Source organism: Pogona vitticeps, chromosome 6, assembly GCF_051106095.1.
Source record: "Pogona vitticeps strain Pit_001003342236 chromosome 6, PviZW2.1, whole genome shotgun sequence".
Taxonomy (NCBI): Eukaryota; Metazoa; Chordata; class Lepidosauria; order Squamata; family Agamidae; genus Pogona; species Pogona vitticeps.
Window position 1 is genome coordinate 10,709,066 of NC_135788.1, and position 21,339 is coordinate 10,730,404.

At 38.8% G+C, this 21,339-nt stretch overlaps 1 protein-coding gene across 24 annotated transcripts in view; it reads left to right on the plus strand.

Annotated features, from left to right (window-relative positions):
- The window catches only part of ZMYND11 (zinc finger MYND-type containing 11), a 99,197-nt gene that overhangs the window by 53,104 nt on the left and 24,754 nt on the right, over positions 1 to 21,339 (plus strand). For 6 of the 24 annotated variants that reach the window (XM_020779692.3, XM_073002904.2, XM_073002905.2 and 3 more), the window contains 4 exons: positions 1,472 to 1,631; positions 2,320 to 2,376; positions 6,843 to 6,887; positions 15,025 to 15,186. In XM_020779692.3, coding sequence (XP_020635351.1) covers positions 1,472 to 1,631; positions 2,320 to 2,376; positions 6,843 to 6,887; positions 15,025 to 15,186 — 424 coding nt within the window. Of the gene's footprint in view, positions 1 to 1,471; positions 1,632 to 2,319; positions 2,377 to 6,842; positions 6,888 to 14,839; positions 14,902 to 15,024; positions 15,187 to 21,339 lie in introns of those variants that run through there. The other 18 variants (XM_020779702.3, XM_078378528.1, XM_078378533.1 and 15 more) reach the window with 8 other exon arrangements.

The following is a 21,339-nucleotide window of genomic DNA, read 5'->3' on the forward strand; positions in this document are numbered from 1 at the left end:
AGAATTTACATTGGACTTTATTGCTTGAAGCCAAGAAGCAAAGGGAGCACTGTTGTTCACTGTACGTATCTGAATGCCGCTTAATGCAGTCAGGAGCCTTTTCCTTCTGAATGGTATCACCACCTCAATGTAAACCTAATTGCAAGTAGAACTGGTCTCTTTCCATTCATGTTCTATATATTTTGTTCAGCTCACCGAACTTTGTTGTTATGGTTGTTCTTGCAGCAGTTTTGCTTATGTTGTTTCTTTCTGGCTTCTGTGATTACCTATTTTAGTCCTTCGTGGCAGTGGCAAGGTGTGTCCTGATCACATTGGAGGGTGATGTCTCCAGTGGATCAGGATATGATGGTTCAGCATTCCTTCTTTCCGGCTTATAACCACAGGGCTGATTTTTTTAAAAATATATATAATTTTTGTAGATAGCGCTATGTCAGATAAATGATGCAATTCAGAAATGGCCAAGTCTTATCAGTTCAGAACGATGTCACTTTGTAAACTGAACAAAACTAAAGGGAGGCTGGTGTGACCTTCTAGGGTAAGAAGTGTACTGTACCTAATTTGACCCAGTGCTGTGTGGACACTTCCAATGTGCTTTCTAGCTATGATTAAATATTCCATGTAAAGAACAGTGATCTCAGCTGGGACAGTGTGTCACAGTGTGGTATAGAAAACTTTCTATCAATCCACACATCCCATCTAGTCACTCCCTCATTCTGCCAGCAGCCTTAAAGGGGTTAAAACGATGAATTGCCTTTAGGACTGTTGCGCTCCTCGACTGAAACTTGCTCTTCCCTGATTTCCGTTGTCAGTGTTCGTTGTCTGTAGTCAAGCCTTTAAGTAGTCCAAGTGGGCAGAGTGGCGTTTCCTACAGGAGGCATGAGTCCACCTTTAGCTGGTGTGTAAACTCTGAGAGGCAATGACAGAATGGACTGGAAAAATGCTCTACTGCCTCTTTTGGCATTAACAGTGCAGTTCTTTTCCTTCAAAATAAGGTTTGTGTTCCCCTGAAGAAAATAAGTTTATTTTAGAAGCAAGCTACCGACTGTTTCTTAGCTGTGACTGGAAAGTGTTTCGGCTGGAATAGAGATGGAACCAGATTTTATTTTCAGCTTGGATTGTCAGGAGTTGGCAGCGTTTCTGAACCCCTGGTTAGAAAACTTGCAGAGTTCTTTAGGCAGCATTCTGTGAGCAGTGATTCCCAGTCTTGGTTCCCCACGTTTTCTTGGACTAAAACTCCCAGAAGCCTTCACTATTAGCTTTGCTGGCCAAGATTTGTAGAGCTGTAGTCCAAGGACATCTGGGGACCCAAGGTTGGGAACCACTAGTACAGAGTATGAAAAGTGAGGCAGATGCAAAAAATAAAGGAAGAAGGGGTGGGGAACTAAGAACATGGAGTAAGAATCCTTAAATAGACTCATTTACAAGACAGAGGGTGTGCAAATGTTAACATGTCTCTTCTGTTTTCTTGCAGGTATATGTCGCGGGTTCATGGTATGCATCCCAAAGAAACCACACGTCAGCTCAGTTTAGCAGTGAAAGATGGCCTTGTTGTTGAAACTTTGACAGTGGGATGTAAGGGATCAAAAGCTGGTATTGAGCAAGAAGGATATTGGCTGCCGGGAGATGAGATTGTGAGTATTATTTTCTGCAAGACTTTATGCCGCATTTCTTAATATGTTGATTTACAGTCTGCTGTTTGCAGCCTAATAGCAACTTTTGCACAGGGTTTCAGAACCATTTAGTTTTAAAATCTCTCACTCAGTCTAAATATTATTTTCTTTACTGGTCATGCAGCTATATGAACTGTGTTTTTCAGCACAGAATGTTTAGGTCCAAACTAATTATTGCCTGGATGAGAGCCTTAGAGCCAAAGAAACATGTTTGAAAAGCTCCATAATGAGTATAACTATTCTGCACTTTTAGCCGTAACTTAATTTTAAGGCATAGAAACAATAAAGCTGGGATCCAGAGAGCTGCTTTAAGTTACAATTTCAGCCCCCACCCCACACTGAACTGCATGCCATGTTAAAAAAAATGTTTTTTGAAGGAATTCTCTAGAATTTCAAAAAGAAAAAAAAGTTTGTTGTGTGGCATGAAGAGTTGCAATTTGGAGAGTCTTGAGGACATTGAATTTATAACATGGCTTGTTGGATCCAAACATCTAGGCTTAAATCTTATAAAACAGAAAAAAATACAATGGGGCTGCAGAAAGAAGAAGAGACATTTTACCCCATTAAAATACCTTGTTTGAAGTATCTCCTATAGGATGTTATTGCAATTGGTTTGACAAAGAATGGCTGTTCTTATGTTCTTTTGCAGAGGGCCCTTGGATGCATGTCCTCAGAGGAGCTACCAGACAAGAGTCCAGGAGGCTCAGTGGGTATAGTGATAGGATTGGGTGGCCAGTTCTGTATGGAAAAATTGACAATGAGCAGATCATAGGGTTTCTTGCCTGGGTGACTGATATCCATACTCTTTACATGTCCCCAGGTTGGTTCAAAAAGAGCCACAAAGGGTGGCCTTAAGATTTCCCAATCATATTGGCAGCATTTGGTCGTATAAGACTTATGCTTTTTGTTTGATTTAATTGTGAGTTGTTGCATTCAACTTATCGTGAAACTTAAAAATTACTATGAATCAGTTCTAATAACAAAGACTGACTACCTGAAGCTTTTACAAAAAAGTTCATTTCAAATTGAGTTAATTCTCCATATTTGTGCAGTCTTAATCAGAATACCAGATCGTTGGATCATCAGCAAGATAAAATTCTTCTTTATTGTCTCTGTGATTCACATGTTTTCCTGTGCCAGTACAGAACAAGTTTGGAACTTTCTAGCTAATCAACAGTTTTTTCATGTGCCCCACCCTCCATAATCAATGTGTTCTTAGCACATCTTCCCCTGTTTTCTCAGTTTTATTTTGTCCACTGGAAGCCTTTGTTATTACTAATATGGTGCTACCACGGATATAAAGGGAGATGCGTTAAAGGCATTTGATTGTATGAGATGGGTACTGTGCCAAAAAAAGTATTTTAGTTTTGTAGAGAGTTCTGAATTTGCTCTGCAGATGTTCTTACATTTGTGAGATCACAGATGGTTGCATGAAGAACCACAGTTACAGGTAAGCAACCTATTCTTACACTGATAAAGGGTGCATTTGAGAAGTTAGGTTTTTTAGATGCAACTCTGCATTCAGAAATAGATCTGCCTGCAGTCTTGAACAAAGCTATTTTAAAGGAAGTTCCATATAGGAAAGCTGGATATCTGTAGACTTGTGCAATCATAATTACCGGAGGGTATAATCCTTTGTATGCTTACCATTGGATAAGTATGCAGAAGATCAAAATTTTTAACTTTTAAGAATTGTATTCACACCAATGTGGCTGGCTCTGTGCCTTAAAAATATACCATAACCTAGACAGAGTAAGACACTGTGTGTTCAAAAAGATAAAAGAAAAGGTAATTCAGAGGTAAACAGCAATTCAGAATAGATCTGTATATTTCCAGATCATTTTGGTTTATTTCAGTTTTGGTGTCATATAAACTGAGTTAAGAAGGGACGTAAGTTTTCTTTTCAAGTGTTGCTTTCATAATATAGAAGCCAGAGAAGAGTAAACAGGAATGTTATTCACACAATGTGAAATAACTGAAGCACTTTCTAGTGCTGAAGTTCTTAGACCTAGTAGTAATGTGTATGATATTCATTGTCATACATAAAGCCCATAAGTATCAGTTGTGTGACTAAATTGGATTTTTATGCCAAGGTAGCCAAAATTCTTCATTCATTCAGGTTGGTATATAAAGCAAGAAAATGTCCATATATTTTCTTAAATGTTATAAATGGTATGCTGGAGCTTTTATATGGCATTAAAAACCTCCCTCGTCACCCTTTGAAATCCTACCACCATCTTCTGCCTTTAGAAATTTCATTATACTTTGCCTTTATTCCCAGCCATAAGGGCTAAAAACACGGCTTTTAAAAAAGTGAATTGACATAAATTGACTGAATTTTTCATCCAGTATCATCTGTGACTCTTCTGTGCTTGCACAGAACTGGAAAATGTATACACATTTCTTCATAATTCAGTACAGTACTGTATATATCAGTGTAAGGATAGTGAGATGCTTTCTGTTCCCCTATGTCCATAGACTACATTTGAACTTACGATGTGTCTATTACTACTGCATTGTGCTTTTCTCACCTCATGCAGATGTAGTGAGGAAACTGCTGGCATTAAAGGTCTTGTAGATGGACAGGCTATGTATATCTTCTGCAATTAATGAAGCTGATTTGTTGGTTTTAATTTAACAAAACTTTTAAACTTTGTTTAACAAAAAAAAGTTGCCTTACACATTCTCTGTTTTAATTTTTCAGTTTCTGTCAGCCCGTTTCAAAAAAAGAGGGAGAGAATTGCATTCTTAAAGAAAAAGATTAATGCAGACTCTTGACTCTACAATTTATAGAGCATCATATAGTTTGGAATTTATATTTCCCAAGCTTCATATTTATTGTGTTGAGACATTACCAGTTCATTCTTTTTGTTATTTCAGCAGAAATGCCTTTGGCTCGTTAAGATTAAGGATATTGTTTGGGTGCATATGGACTGTATTTACTAAAATATAATGGTTTACTTGGTCTTAAACATACTGACCACTAACCAGCTGTGCATGAGTACCTGTTTTAAAGCTGGTTCACCACACAGTACTTGTGGGTTTTCTTAGAACAGTCAGAATCCAACTACAGTGGTGCCTCCCTTGATGAGGATAATCCGTTCCAGCGAAATTGCTGTAGAGTGAAATCCTCATCAAGTGAAATAAAAAAACCCATTGAAATGCATTGAAAACCACTCAATGCGTTCCAGTGGGCTAAATACCTCAGGATCCAGCGAAGATCCTCCATAGAGCAGCCATTTTCCGATGTCTGTGCAGCAAAAAATCTGTCCTAAAGCACAGCGGGGAGCCATTTTACTCAGTGGGTGGCCATTTTGAAACCCGACGATCAGCTGTTTTGATCGTCGTAATGCGAAGAATCGTTTCCCGAAGCAGGGAACCGATCATCGGGAAGTGAATTTTGCCCATTAAAACATTGTTTTGCGATCACAAAAACCTCATTGTCAAGCGGATTGGTCATTTAACGAGGTCATCGTTAAGCGAGGCACCACTGTACATACTTATACCAGCACAACTGCACCAGCCTAGTTTTCAGCAGCAAATATAATGAAGTTAAGAAATAAATAACATATAAAATAAATATTTTAAAATGGAACATGACCCTAACTTCCAGTTATTCTGCACAACAGGATCGGGCGTGGTGGGGGCTCTGAATTTCATGCAGTTCCTGTGGCTGTTTTTACAGACCCTCCAAAGCTCCCTGCTGTCAACACATCACAAATATTTAGCACCACCACAACAAAAATAGACAGGTGCAAGAGGTAAAACCATATTAAAATTATGATTTTCTTCCTTAAAACAAAGCAGATAAGGAGGGTGTGCCCTGCTGAGAAGCTATTGCTGCCATAAACCTCCGAGAAATACTTGATGTCTTCATAATAAGTATGGATATGCCATGCACCTTCTTTTAGATTGGAAATTAGCCATCCCTGTATTAAAAGCTCGTACTTCTTGTGATCGTTATGCCGTGTATGCAGCCTCTCAGCTCTACCGCTTTCTTTTGCTGTTTGTCTGAGACTGCACAAATGTGTTTGTCAGACACCTGCCAAGCTTGAGGGCAAGTTGTGTTCACAACATCTGTAAGCCTATTCTGTCATGTTTGTAATACTAGGCCAGAATCCTGTTAGTTACGCCTCTTGGCAGAACTGTGTTGGCATAACTTTCTGTTGTAAGTTGCTGCACATTAAGAAGTTGACATGGTTATTTCTTACTGAACAATTCAGTAAGAAATGCCTACGTTGCTTTCTTAAGTTGCAGCACGCTGCTGCTGAAACCTAGGCTGATGTAGTTGTGCTGGTGTAAGTATGTACTGTAGTAGGATTTTGATCTTTGAAAGAAAACCCACAAGTACTGTATGGTATACCAGTTTTAAAGCAGGTCAGTGTCACAGTTGTAGTCTTAGAGCTGCTAGGACAGCACCTGCATAATCAATGGCCCTTTTATGTTTGCAGTGTATAATTTTGTATTAATATCTCCCCGCTTATCTTTCGATGAGATCTGTCCCTACCCTGTCAACACAATTACTGGTACCTAACTATCCAGTGGTGGTTCCCTTTGTCTACTAGTACACTGACCCCATAAACATTATTTCTGCATCTCAATAAAACAACCACCACCCTTCTTTTACGGATTTGCAGCAGATTTTTCCAATTTTTAAAAGATTAATCCCTTCTTAGATATTATTATCCCCCTTTTAATTAATTATCCCCCTTTTAATAAACAGCCAGCTAAAAACATTTGCAAAATGCAGGGATGAGTAGGTACTTGAGAGTGTATATTCAAGTGTTCACTGCTTTTCAAAAGGGTTGAGACTATTATAGGATCATGTGATACAAGTGTATGTTTTGTCTAGGATCAATCAGTTGTGCATGTTAATCCCCCGTTATGCTCAGAAGTATCAGATACAGGATCATTCTGGTTCTTTTCTGTTTCATGTGTGTATCTTCCTAATGAATTTAACTGCTTGGAAAGGTTTCAGGAGCACAAAAGAAGTTGAAATGAATCTAGCTAAAGCACTCCATAGAACTTGTTTAAGAAAAATATGTGCAATCAGAATGATGCCTGTAACCATATGCTTTCCCCCATCTCCATGTTTTAATTCATGTACCTTAGATGGGTTCCGGTACAGAGACCATGTGTTGTTGTTTTTTTGTTTTTGTTTTATTTTGAAAGGCCTACAGTATGCAGCCTTTCTCCAGGACAACAGCAAAAATCAAGGTGAACAAATTTTGCACTATGTAGTCTTGAAATTTCTGTTATATTCTTTATTTCTCCTGTGCTGTAGGATAGATTAGATAATTAATTTCTTCAGTTTTCAAGTTGCTTTGTTAAAAACGCTAATCATTCATGTTCTATGCAGTCCTGAAATCAGCCTGCACAATACGGCTCTGTGGCTAACATTTTTTTAAATTTTTTTTCCTCCCTTCCTCTTCCTGGAGAGCTAGAAGTGGTTACTCACATGTTTTGCCACAAGATGTAAAGTTGAGATGGTTTCCTTTTTATCAGTTATTTTGGGAGCAGATGATGACATCTGGTGGCGAACTTTGCAAGTGCAGAAGAAGATGTGCTTTTATTTTCTACATCTTGGCAACTTTTTATTTATTTGCCATTATCCCAAAACTGACAGCCAGATGTTAAAGTTCTATAAATACCTCCTGTCTTATACAAGAATATTATGTGGCAGATATCCATGTTATGTCTCTTCTACAAATTTTTCTACCTTAGGCTCAGATTGTAAACTGGCCTGATAATACTGTACTTTGCTATATTGATTCTTTTTAAGTGGAATTTTATATTAGAAACACAGAGCCTGCTTCTCTGCTATACATTTTCCTTCTGCATGTTAATCTAGATCTTTAAAATGTTACCCTTTGGCTATGATATATATAATGTATTGGGAGTTGTGGTCCAAAAAAATTAATCCCCGTCCCATACACAGAGACATTCACACAGATGCTATACTATATCTACTTTTTCAGCATGATCAGGATCTTCCAGTAATTTTTTTAGCTGTTGTGAATGTGTCCCTCATTCATATCTTTCTTATTTACACATCTCCATAAGAAAGATTTCAGACTTGGTAATCAAAATATTTTTATGTGCCTTTTCTCACTGCATGTGTTGTCGTTGACGTAACAGTGCTTTTGTGAAGAGCAAACTTGTGAAATAATTGTTTTCAGAAGCCCCCGTTGAGACTTACATTAAAATACTCTTCTGACATTTGATGGTGGGTACCTCCAGCCTGAAACGCAAGCTGGTAAACTTAATTTGTACAGATGAGGGATGGTTTCAAACACAGTTCAACCCTAGTGCGTCAGCCAGCTGAGCAGAAGGCTTTGTATTCAATGCCAGCACATACCAGAGTTAGCAGGGTCAAAATATATTGACTGCTTATCTCACATCCAGAAATGAGTAAGAGTGGCTTGTGGACCAAGGGGGGAGCACCTCACACCAAAACCTACTGGGACAGACTTCTAATTCCAGTCATAAACTGCCTTAGAATGGGGAGCTCTTAATTGTTAAAAGGCATCTGTATGTCTTAGCAAAAACTTCTGCATTCTGCGAATAGTTTGCTTTGTTTCTCAGTTGGCCAGTGGGAAGTTAGCACAGGCTTAATTTGCAATTCTCATTGCTCAGGCACTTGCCTCTGAGAAAATGCTGTTGATAGAGGACAAATGTACCGTCACCTTCTAATTGCAAGGTGAGCATCTTTTCTAGTCAGACCCTTAGATACACTTTGCTAGCATGCAGTGTGAAAGATCTCTTATGAGATATAAAATTGCCTGTAATCTAGTCAGTTACTTGTATTATATGAGATTTGAATCATATTAGTTATTTTAAAAATAGCATTTTACCTCTTTGGTAGATTGATAGATTCATTCATTATGTTGATTGGTTAGTTATTAGCATCAGTTTGAAGACAGACATAGTTCACCCAGTCATAATTCTTCATGGGCCCCAGTAAAATTAATGGGAATTGAACAAGGCCTGGTGGCGTTCTTGTGCCTTTCCCTTTCATTTCTACAAGACTTATACAAGAAGACTGCCCAGTGAATGTTTCATTTTCTTGTTTAACTCAGTCTTTTCTACTGGCAAACGCTAAGCAAAGTTATAAAACAATGAGGGAAAGGTGCAATGTGAGAAGTTAATTAAATGTAACATTACAATAATATATTATAAATAATAGCTCAAATGTAACTTTGAGAGGCAAATGACTGTAAATTAAGAAATCTCCATAGACGTTATCTGTTGCATGCAACTTAGTATGCGACAGATAATATCTATGGAGATTTTAAAAAACTTTCAGCTATTTGCTTCCAATATCCTGTGCAAAAGGATTTCGAAAGTACAAATGGGAGACTGAGTCTTAAGATGTATAAAAATATTGACAATGCAGATTTTATTCTTATCTAGAAAGCTCAGGCTCGATGCATTTCAGCTATAGCCTTCTTCTGAGCCAGCTTTTAGAACTCTAGTATCTCATTGGGTCTATACCAGCTCCAACGCTGATCCAGATGACAGCTGTTGGATGTGCCAGTTCCGTCTGCTTTGCTCCAAAAGGATTTCACCCAATATATCAAATTAAAAATAGTATGTGTTTAATACGTGCCTTGAAAACTCTGTATACAGTATATAGGTCTCTTATATCATTGTAATTCTAGTAGGAAAACTGAAAGAAGGAAACAAAGTAAAGGATAACACTTTTATTTAATAGTGCAAGTGTTGACTATAACATCTTTTTGTTTTATTATTATACATAGAGTGAGTATGGATAGAGTTTAAAATATATTAACGTTTTTGAATGCAAATAAAACAAAATGCTAAGCTATAGTCTGCTCTTAGTGTTAGCTCCCATGCAGAGGCATTGTTTGTGTGAATGCCAATTTCGTGTGAAAGTTGTTTCTATGGCCCCTGCAGTTTAGACAGTCAGCATATCACTTTTTTGTGCAGATCCCATTAACCCTATATATGGAAGTGATAATTGTTCACATACCTTTTACTAGACTATCACATAAATGAGGGCTCCACATATCCCAAAGGTACTTGCAAGGGTTTGGCTGCCGTATAACAACAAAGCAAGTCTTCTGTTTAAATTAAAAATAGGAACATTTTTCCAGTCTCCAAACAAAACTGTGGGGTTTTGTTAGGCTCTCACTTTCTGCTGTGATCTTGTTATGGAAGTGATGTGGCACTCAGCATCATCCAAGAACACAGCACAACTGTTGTGGACTGTGATGAACTATGGCCTCTACACTTAAGGCAGTTATACAACTGATACTGCATTAATCTAGCAATAAAGTACAGTTCTTCTTCGTGGCCTCTGAATGCACACGATTGGGTTGTTCTGCGCCTGCGCTGAACCTCTCGTGATGTTTGTAGAGCTTAAAGACACGTAATTAATGGGACATCCTCCCCCATGGAGCACATGTTCTGCCCACGACTGATCCCCTCAGTTCCTTATTTCCGCCGTGTTGGCTAGACCTGTTTCAGAGAACTAGATCGATTTATTGAATTAATGCTTTTTATCGAATCATTGTTTATTTTCTTCAGATTCCTTTTCAATCATCTTTCTTTATTGGACGTTTCTCGTGTGAGTTTATTCCAGGGTTTTTTCTCTGTCTGCATTTGTCGATCCCGTCCCCCCCACGACCGTTTCCGCCCTGCTGTTTTATGCCCCCTCCAGGCCTTTCAAACGGTGCGTTCTGTGCGCAAATAAAATTCCACTCACCGATGGCCACGACCATTGCCTTTTCTGTCTTGGAGAACAAAATCCAACACACTCCTGCTCCAAGTAGAGAAGGCTAACTAAACCTCTATAAACTGCATTTAGAGAGACTGAGATCTTACCTCTGGGAGAAATCTCTGAACCCACCTCTAGTTGCTATGGAGTCTGCACAATCTCCAACCCTCAACCCTATCAGCAAAATCCCCCCATGCCCGTTTCTAGCCCAGCAACTCCTTCTTTTTTCTCATCCAACTGTGAAAAAATTTCTCAAGGGACTCAACAATATTTGCGCCCCACGTCAACATCCTATCTCTCATTGGTCTTTACAACTTGTCCTCAGTGCACTTGCTTGACCACCCTTTGAACCCAGAGATACCTGTGCTCTTAAACTACTTTCCTTCAAAACATCTTTCCTTGTGGCAGTAACATCTGCTAAGCAGGCTAGCGAATGTGCAGCCCTCCGATCCAATCCACCCTTCCTACAGTTCCATCCGGATAAGGTAACTCTTTATTTTGATGTGTCCTCCTTACCTACCGTTGTATCTGAATTTCACCTCAATCAACTACTGATTCTACCTACCCTATTTCCATCTCCGTCAACACCTCTCAAGCGCATGCTTCATACACTTGACATAAGACGCTTCCTCGCCTTTTACATTGACAGGACCAAATCATTCAGAAAATCACAGAGACTCTGTCTATGTGTTCACAGTCCTCATAAAGGGGCTCCAGCTTCGCCGCAATCTATTTCTAGATGGATTGTCCAAACTATCTCATTGGTGTATGAGTTAACTGGCAAAACAACTCCTGAACATTTTATGGCCCATTCTACCAGAGCGCTGTCAACATCTACTGCCTTCCAGCATGGGATTGAACTCTCTCACATCTGCCATGCAGCGACATGGTCTATTCCATCGACCTTTGTCAGGCACTACCGTCTCAATGTCAGGGAACAGAATGATGCTGTTTGGAAGAGCTGTTTTGTCATCCTTTCTACCATGATGTCCCACCATCCAGTAAATCAGCGATCACCCAATTGTGTGCATTCACAGAGGCCACGAAGAAGAAGAGGTTACCTACCTGTAACCATAATTCTTCCAGTGGTTCTCTGTGAATCCACACATCCCGCCTGTCCTGCCCTCTGTCCGTCACGTTGTACTTTTATATAGTTATTTGACAGCGGCGGACTTTTTTCAGGAACTTAGGGGATCAGTGGTGGGTGGAGCATGAGCTCCATGGGGGAATATCCCACTAGTCATGTGTCTTTAAGCTCTAGAAACTTTCGCGAGGTTCAGCGCAGGTGTAGAACAATAGCCGCATTGTGAACAATCCAATTGTGTGGATTCACAGAGGACCACTAGAAGAACCATGGTTACAGGTTGGTAACCTCTCTATTTCCCATCTGAAACCAATATATAATATGTGGGGAAGGTGCTGAGGGTTTCAACATTTAATTTGGACCAGATTTCATTAAAGACGTAGCTGGGTCATCTGTCTGGGTCAGAGGCTAATGGGAAATTCTTAATATTCACTTAAAGGAATCACAAGCAACTTATCTTTCATTTAATATAGTGTATAAAATTTTTATTTTATGTGTAGAGGAATGACCAATTTCATGATGATTTCCTTCAGAGAGCAAAAAGTTTTATGGGAATGAAAATGCTCTCAATTTGTAATATAAAGAAGCCTGTCACTGATTCTGAAGTTATTTTTCTTGTAATGTTAGGAACCAGAATGAGTTCAAAACATCATTATTATTCGAGGTAGTATATTACCTGAGAAGTGCACCTCTGAATTTTTTTTTCAGTGTAGTTGGGAATGTAGGGGCAACAGAAGTGGGAAACAGCACCTGATGCAGGAGGAAAAATAAGCCCGCTGTCATTTTTTAATGGTACTGAAGGTAGCAGATGTGTTTCAGATATAAGCTCTCTTTTGTTTATATACTGTACTAAGGTAGCAAGAAAAAACTTGAGCAATTTTTTTTAAAACCTTCATGAAAATATCAAGTTTATGAAAATGGGGTGCTTTTCTCCAAGACACATCAGTGACTTTCAGTATCCTTAATGTGGGGAGGAGGGTTTTCCCTGACAACACTGGACTTTGGTGTTTCTTTCCTAGGGTTTATTCGGTCCTTGGACTACTTCATTGTCAGTCCTAATAATTTTGTCTTCTCAAGAAACTGTTCATATTGCTTCACTAACTGAACTGGCTTTGACAGGGACATAGAAAATGCCATTATAGAACATTTATTGTTTTGTTTTGGGTAGCATGAAGACATAGCTTTGCTTGGAATTGACACAATCAAGCTTAAACAGTTTATTTCGGTGGGACATCAAAAACACAGCAAGGAATTCAACTTGATCTCAGATTGTATATGTTTTTAAAACTTGTAAAATAATGTTCCCATTGGTATTTAAAGCTGAAGACTGTTGGAAGGCATATCACCCATTGATTACTTCATTCTGTCTCATTGCAATCAATTGGATTTAAAGTATCCTTCCTTTTGTGCCCATTCTAAGCAAAATTGGAGAATAAAAGTCAGATGGAAATAGGCAGTTATTTATTTTGTGGTACTCAAAAAGTTTGGGGCTTCATTTCCATAGTTGTAGACATTGGGAGGCTTGCAGACCTAACCAAGAATAGAATTAGGTAAAAAGTTCCAGTGTTGCATTCATTTAAGTCGTAACACAAACAACAACCATGGGACCACATAACTCTTCCATATTCTAAATTTTGAAAGTGGGCGAAGTGTTTGCATTTTGTTCTGCTCTGTTTGTAAGTTCCTATACATTTGTCATCCTTGCCTTATTTATGAATCTTTGCTCTGCATCCATTAATCTTCAGAAAGCTTTGCTTTGACCGAGTGGGGTAGCCCTCACAGTCTTTCTGTTTTTTTCCTGGATGCCTGTAACATAGTTTGACAATTTTTGTGTGAAGAAACAAGAAATAAAATTGAACCCAATCAGAGCAAAAGCAAACTGCAAAATAATAGGTGACTCTCAAAGTATGGGATAGGTGAGGAAGCCCTGATAATGCAAACCTTCAGGTAAAGATTCCCAAGATTGACAGTTACAGATAGTCTGAGTTGGGAAATATTTGTGTGTTGTTGTTTTTTAATTCCAGCTCCTAGAATTCTGCAGCCAGCAAGGATGCCAGCCTAAAAATATATTTTAAAAAAACTGGGAAACACTTTGAAACAGCCTGTCAGGGAAAAAAATTGGCAACTGCTGCAGGATTTTTGCTTCTGTATGAGACCAAAGGGCCTTTTTCCCCCCTCATCACCAGTAACTTGTACACACCCTCCCCCCCCCATTTTGCATAAAGTACAAGGCTGTTGTGTTTTTTTTTTAAATATAGAAAATGTTTTCAGGAAAAACATCTGCAGTTTTTTCACTACAACGTGCCAACATATGACAAAACTCTAGGCGTTGGGGTTGAGATTTTTGTTTTTCTCATTCTCACTTGCGAGGAAAAAATACTTTATATCCCTCTACTGGTATCTGAATTGGAGACAACTTGATGATACATAACAACAACAATAAATATTGACACTTCTGGCTGAGTATTTTAGGAGCTGTAGTCCAAATCACAGAAATTTGTTATTTATTTATATAGTTAACATTCTGGCCCGACACCAAGCTTTTAAAGATTCATTCTTATTTAAATGGAAGTTCTGGGTGAAATTCCTCCACCTCTATACAGCACAGCCTCATAGGAGACACCTGTTCATCACTTTTCCTGAACCCATGGGAAGTGGGGGGAAGGACTAAGAATAGGAAAATGCCCAGTTATTGTTCCCAAACCAGCTTAGTCTTTTAGCAGCTCCACTATTTTATGCCACTGTTTCTTATGCCTGGTCAGGAAAGGCTAGTTGTAAAATAAATTGATGCTTTCAACAACAACAACAACAACGAACGTACCAGCTGCTCATGATGGATTGTTGTGGAGTAGCAGTGGCATCTCCTCCTTTTCTTTTGAAGGATGAATGCAGAGAGAATGGAAGCTACTCCCTAAAGCAGTTTCTGAATATTTCTTGCAAGTAGTGCCTTACATCCTAGAGGCAGCGAAAGAGCTGGAGGAAGATTTCATTCCACGCTTTCACCAGAAAATGTTAGCCAAGACTATTAATAGAAGAGTAGCTGGTGAGACATTATAGTTTGGTGGCCTAGTACAAGGAGGGCCTTCAGTCTCATAGCCTTCAGTCAAGAAAAGAAAAATCAGGGTTTGTTTTTTTTAACAGCAGAGTTAATAAAAACTTGTAAAATGCAAGACAAGTATGAGTTCTTCTATTATTAGGGTACTTTCTCTGTATAGGTGGAGGCATGAATTACGTGTTGTGTTTATTTTCTAAATAGCCACTCTCATAAGGTTTAAAGTCTAGCATTATTTAGAAATTAAAAGTGTAGCATCTTCAGTTATACAACTTTTGATGTTTATAGGGTTTGGGGTTTATTTTTTCTCCAACAAAACCAAACCAAACCAGCAACTGAAGAATCTGAAAAGGAGGTACAGTACTTTAAAAATATTGATCATGCCTATCTGTTGTTAGACTGCAAGAAATGTACTTTGTTCATGGCTGTTACAGATATTGACAGAATGTTCTATCAAATTATTTTGTATTTTTTGTAGGACTGGGAAACAGAAACTCATGACTGGTATTGTTTTGAATGCCATTTGCCTGGAGAGGTGTTGATATGTGACCTGTGTTTTCGTGTATATCATTCCAAGTGTTTATCTGATGAGTTCAGGCTTAGAGACAGCAGTAGTCACTGGCAATGCCCAATTTGCAGGGTGAGTACCTCTGAGCTTTCATGTGCTGAATAGAGGCTTGGTATTTGTTATTTATAGTTCCTAGAAGATGTTTCTGGCCAGGAGAATTATCCAGCTTTGCTTACTGCAGTAACAATGCATATGTTAAGTGCAAAGCCAGACAGACGTGTGCTCAACATCTGGATGTGCCTGGGCAAAATATGCAAAAGCCTGCTATCAGTGAGCATCCCTTGAGGCTGTAATTGGAAGATATGTTTGCTGGATTGGTTTGGAACTGGTAACCATAATAACCTATGATTCCAGAATTACTTAAATTAATTCCCAAATTGTTCCCAAAGGATATCTCTCTCAACCAGGCAATTTGTCCCATGTCTAGGAGCTATATTATGCGGGACTCCCCCATTCATTTCAGTGCTAGATTTCCATAGCCCATAACTTCCAGTCAGTTCAAGGTACATCACCTTTTTTAGACACAAGTCAAACTCTTCAGAGATTTATCATGCACACCATCATAGCATACAATGAAATTTAAATCAGACTCACTTTCCTTTAAATTAGACTCATTTGCCCAGACGTTTGCTCCTTCCTACATTTGCCCAACCATATCCAGATACACATCAGTTTTCGAAATTCCTCTATAAATGTAGATGGCCAGCTTGACTATAAAAGGAATTCGAAACAGTATGTGCATATTTCTGTATGTATTCCAGAAGGTTTGCATTATGCCATACCCAAAATACATACATATTTTTCCCCTCTGGATTTTATTGATGTTTATTTACAAGTGCTACATAATACTGTGGGATGAAATCCACCAAGAACAGTTAAACTTTGTACCTTAAACCAGTATGTTATGCTTTCCTAAACATTTCCATAAAATAAGGTGCTATTCAGCCAAAAACGTGCTTTTTGTACTTAAATTTTTGAAAGTCATTCTTCAAATATAAACACCTGATTCTGTTAGCTTCTGAGACTACCCACCTCCCTAGTAAGTCATAAGTGAGGCAGAGAAGAGAGGCAGGAAATGAGAATTTCCTGTTTGTAAGAACCAGTGGATTAAACAGGTAGGTTTTCCCTCTGCTTTTCCTTTTTAACTTCCCCACATAAATACGCATAGTATTCTATGCTGGTGGATGTGTTGAAAAGCTTGGAAATGTGTGGATGAATAGTCACTACAGTTTACATTGTATGAAGCCATCATCTTGCTGGAAAGTTACAGAAAACTGTTAATAAAAATAACCAAAGTTCAGTATATTTTTTCAGATTAAGTTCTATGATAATCTAGCCAATGTTATGAGGAAGGGGAAAGGCAAGCCTCGGGCTCCTTTCAGCTAGAAGGAAGTGGGTGTTTATGGCTCAGTTCTCCCCCTAAGTCGTGGTGCCCTTACCAGTCATGAAGATGCTTCCCCCTGAAGGGAAGAAACCACATGCCCATCAGAAACATGTGGCTTTTTTGCCCCCCAGCCTTCCATTTTTTTCACACCTACAGACCCCCACACTTGTTTATTTTGCTCAGTTTGGTCCAAGGAAATAATAGGCCACAGAGCTCTTGGCCCTTTTGGTTGCCATTATCAACATTGGTTGTATCAGAAAAGGCATTTTGCAACCTGCTTGTTATTTTTAGTTGTACTGCTGTACCTGCCAGCATTGAACCACTCTGAAGAGTGGGAAATTGAACACCAGCTTTGGGAAACCAAACATAAAATCCTCTATGTATTTGTGAATTATATTGGCTCATTAGGTCACAGCTGTTTTTCCAATTTATCTGCAGGCAATTTCAGCATTATTTTAGGAATAGTACATGTCCTCCTCCAGATTTCATTCTCATCAGGGCTCAGATGAAGAAAAAGTGAATTGTGATTGCAGAACATTTAGTGAAGCAGGCAGTCACTGAAATCACTTAACCTTAAATCACACCCCACCTTAAACTGGCCAGCTGCATCTCCTAATGTTGGTGTCCTGATATTTACACCAGCAGTGAAGCAACAAGTATATTATATAAAGTGGCAAATACCAGTCGCTACTCAGCAGAGGAACAGCTGGTACAGATTTGAACACCATCACTGGTTTATTAGCAATGACACCTGCAGATGTGGGATTTACATTGCTGACAAGTGGCTATTTGGAACTCTCATGTTTGTTAGGTTTGCTTCGTTTTAGGGTTAAAAGCATATTCTCTTCCACGTTTCATTGTGATCAGACCACAAAACTCCTCCAGAACTGCTTCACACTGTTCTTACTTTCTCTGATAGGAAGCAGAGAGACAGGGGTTGTCCGGGGAATTCCAGCAGCTGCATGACCAAATGAGCATTCAGTATCATCTTGAACAAACTTTTGCACTCCCAGGTTGCTACGAACAATTGAACTGGAGGTTAATAAAGTAGGAGCGGTTAATAAAGTAGGAGCCGTTCTTTAGCAAGAAGAAGCTGAAGGATCGTGGAATATTTTAAGTGTGAAATCCAGTTGCCTAGCATAGTGAGTCACAACTAAACTAGGCCTGTAGAACCAATTGGGATTTTGGTGAATCAAGTCCTCTATAAATTCTGTTCATTCAAACGTGCCTATCCTAGTTGTGACTTACTACTCTAAGCAACATGATTTCAGCCAATAAATAATTTGAATCTGCTTTGCTTCTTCTGATACATGCATTCCCTGAAGAAAGTATTGAATAAAACACATACAAAGGAGACCTCAGCTGCTTGCATTTTCAAGATTTAACAGGATATGAATTTTAGTGTGAGTTTTATTCTTCAGCTCCTTTGTCCATTGAAATTTGGCAGATGTTTTCAGGACAATGCTAGGTCACAGAACATGAGATTCCCAGGCATTCTGTCATGCAAGGAATGTCCAGATCCAGATTTGTCTATCTCTACATCAAACACCTGTCATTCTTTGGAGTCCGTGTTCAAAATTATATGGGAGCGTTGGTACAGTTTTGGAAAAAAAAAAAACTAGAAAAGCATGAAAATAAATTTCTTCTGCTAATGTGGACATAGATCTGACAGTAGTGGTTATTTTTTTAACTATTCCAGAGATGAGAAACAATTGAGAATTGTAATAAAAAAGTGACTTTAAATCAACTGTTCATAGATGTTGCTGTTGCCAAGCCACTAGATTTTGAGGCAAGGCTGTTCGTCCATCTCTATCTCTGTGATGTGTGCACGTGCACTGTGCGTTTTCACTCTCAGAACTTTACTTGTGAGCATTGCAGACCACTTTGTCTCATGGATTCTTCTCAGGAGCTCCAGATGGTTAGACTTGATCTGTGTGTCGGTAGCAGCAGTATAGAAGCCACTGCTATAGGGTTGGTACCAGGGATTTGAATGGTGTACTGTGATATTTCAAATAAGTAGAACACATGGGTTAAATAATATTGCAGTGGGAAGTACCCACATCAAACCTGTCCATGTGATTTGTTTCCTAAGGAGGACCTTATACCAGGTCAGACATCAAGCCAAATATTGTCCAATCTGATTTTGTGGCATCTGTTCTCAGTTTTCCAGCAAGCTCTTTCCCATCACTCGTTTCATGATCATGAGAAGAGGGGAAATAAAATGGAGACCAGATAGTAACATACAGACTACCTGTGCAGATCTCTCTGCCTGATGGCTCCCTTCTGGGATATGGGTGAAATAACCAATATCAGCCACTTTATTTCTTGTATCCATTTAGATTTACATATTTTCTTAAAATTGCAGTGTTTTAATCTGGAGTAAGGGCTGGATTCTCACTAGATGCAATATGCTGATATTTTTCTCCATTTTAACAAAGAATCAACTGTCCTTTTATTGTTACAACTACTTAATGGCATTCTTCTAGCTTTTTTTTTTTACAAGTGAAACAGAATCTTGTAAAGTAAGCACCTGGCACTTTTGAGAGTCCTGGGTGCTAGCCAAAACAAGAAAGAAACTTAATGATCCCATGTCTAGTTTCAGCTAGAAATGAACATACACACAATGTTGTATGTGAATGAGTACCCTGAAAGTTATGAACAACTCGGATCACCTTGGAACAGGAGATTTCTGAGATCATTTTAATGAGCAATTTATTTGAAACCTTATGGCCTGTAAGAAAGATCACACATATGCAAGGTTTGCCTCTGAAATGTTCCCAGAGTCATCAAAGCATTGGTAGTTTGGCTTAAGAATACATCCACAGTGCAGACTGCATCAGAAATGTGCTTGAACAGCATTGCAACAGATTTTTCATACTTCCCAATACTGTATTCCCTGGTGGAATCTGTGAAGCAATTTCAGGGATGTATTCTTGAAGGCTTTCATGCCCGGGATCTAATGGTTGTTGTAGGTTTTTCAGGGTGTCCGGCCGTGTTCTTGAGGTTTTTCTTCCTAACATTTCGCCAGTCTCTGTGGCTGGCATCTTCAGAGGATAGGAGTCAGAACTCTGTCTGTGCTCTAGTGCAGTTTTGTCGGATAGCTGAGTATTTATAGCTGTGGGATCAGCTTTTTGTCCTTTTCAGGAGATTGGGTGATTATGGTGATCAACGTGTTTTTTTTAAAAAAAGGACAAAAAGCTGATCCCACAACTATAAATACTCAGCTATCCCACAAAACTGCACCAGAGCACAGACAGAATTCTGACTCCTGTCCTCTGAAGATGCCAGTGTTAGGAAGAAAAACCTCAACAACATGGCCAGACAGCCCGAAAAACCTACAACAACCAACTTTAGGGATATTTGACCCTAAAATCAGTTAAAATATGGCATTGCAGACAATACCATCTGCTGTTGGCCATGAATGTTGTAAAGTTGCAGTCAGGTTTGCAGATAGTTGGAGTAATGGTAGGCCTTCACCATGGGCATGAGAGTTAAAGTTAAGTGATAAGTAAGAGATATCTGAATATTGCCCTTCAGAAAAATATTGAGAATGTCGCACTCAGTTGGAAATATTGCTCCTGGTCAATCTGAAAAATTACTCCTGCTATCTTATTTTATTTTTTGAACTTTTTAGATAGTAAAGATGAGGAGTGTATTTGTCGATTGTTACTAGTTTGTATCCCTTTAGTATTTAAATATTGGTCTGAAAAACTGGTGGTGTTTCGGTCTGTATGTAAGATCAGCACAAATGGATCATTCATGGATCAGCTGCTGGCAACTGTGGCAAAATGCTCATATACCCTTCTGTTTATTCCAAAGCCATTTATAGGTAACTTTACAGTACACTAAAAAAAATATACTAAATCAGGTGCATTCTTCCCATTCAATTTGAGATGCAATACAACTTTCTAGGATTGCTGTGCCTTCTACTAACTGTCTATTAACTCCAAAATGGACCCCCCTCTCCAAGCTATTGTGCTTGAAAAGTGACTTTGGAAGTTGAGCACCGGGGGCTGGAAGTATAAATGTCTTACACTTCCTTCTTCCTAGTACAGCTCCATAATATTCAAAATAGACAAAGAAAGTAAGGTTTCAGGACAGTAAGTAATATCAAAGGGACAACTGAAACAAGTGCATTTATTTCTGCTGCTTACCAACAGGAAAGGTTAAGAAGGCCAAATGGCGGAAACCCTATATGCAAACCTTTAATAAAAAGTATCTTTCTCAGATACTATTGTAGGCTCAAAGAATTGACTCCTGCCATACTTTCCCTGGACTGAGAGGTTCTGAATATCTGGACCCTTTTACCAGATTATTGCTCATGCTGTTGGAATTCACTGTCTTGCTTCCAAAATGTGCATTTGCCAGCATTTTAAAAAAAGGAAAGAGACACTCAATGGACAACAGCATTTTTGTCCTCCGGGGGAAATGGGGATTGAGGTGCATATGTGTCCTTTTCATTTAAAGTTGCTTTTCTGCAGGCAGATGCTGGCTTTCCAGGATCAAGTGAACAATTAAAACCATTGTAACACATTTTATATATTTCTTGCATTGCTCAAATAAAATGTATTATATTCCACAAAAGTGACCAAAAATAATTGCTTTTATTAATAGGAAAGAGAAAAAAGAAATAACCATGTGGTTAATGGCAAATGGGTTAGGTAATATTTATTGGACACTAAAATATCCTTGAGAGCTTGGGTTGGAGCATCTTGCTGCAGAGTCAGGGCTAGGAGGGTGATGCCTCGCTGTGCTTCTCAGTAGAGGTGCTAGCCCAGAGCACATGTAGTGGTGTGGCTGATGGGATTATGTACCCTGTCACCTGTGCGGTTTTGAGCAAG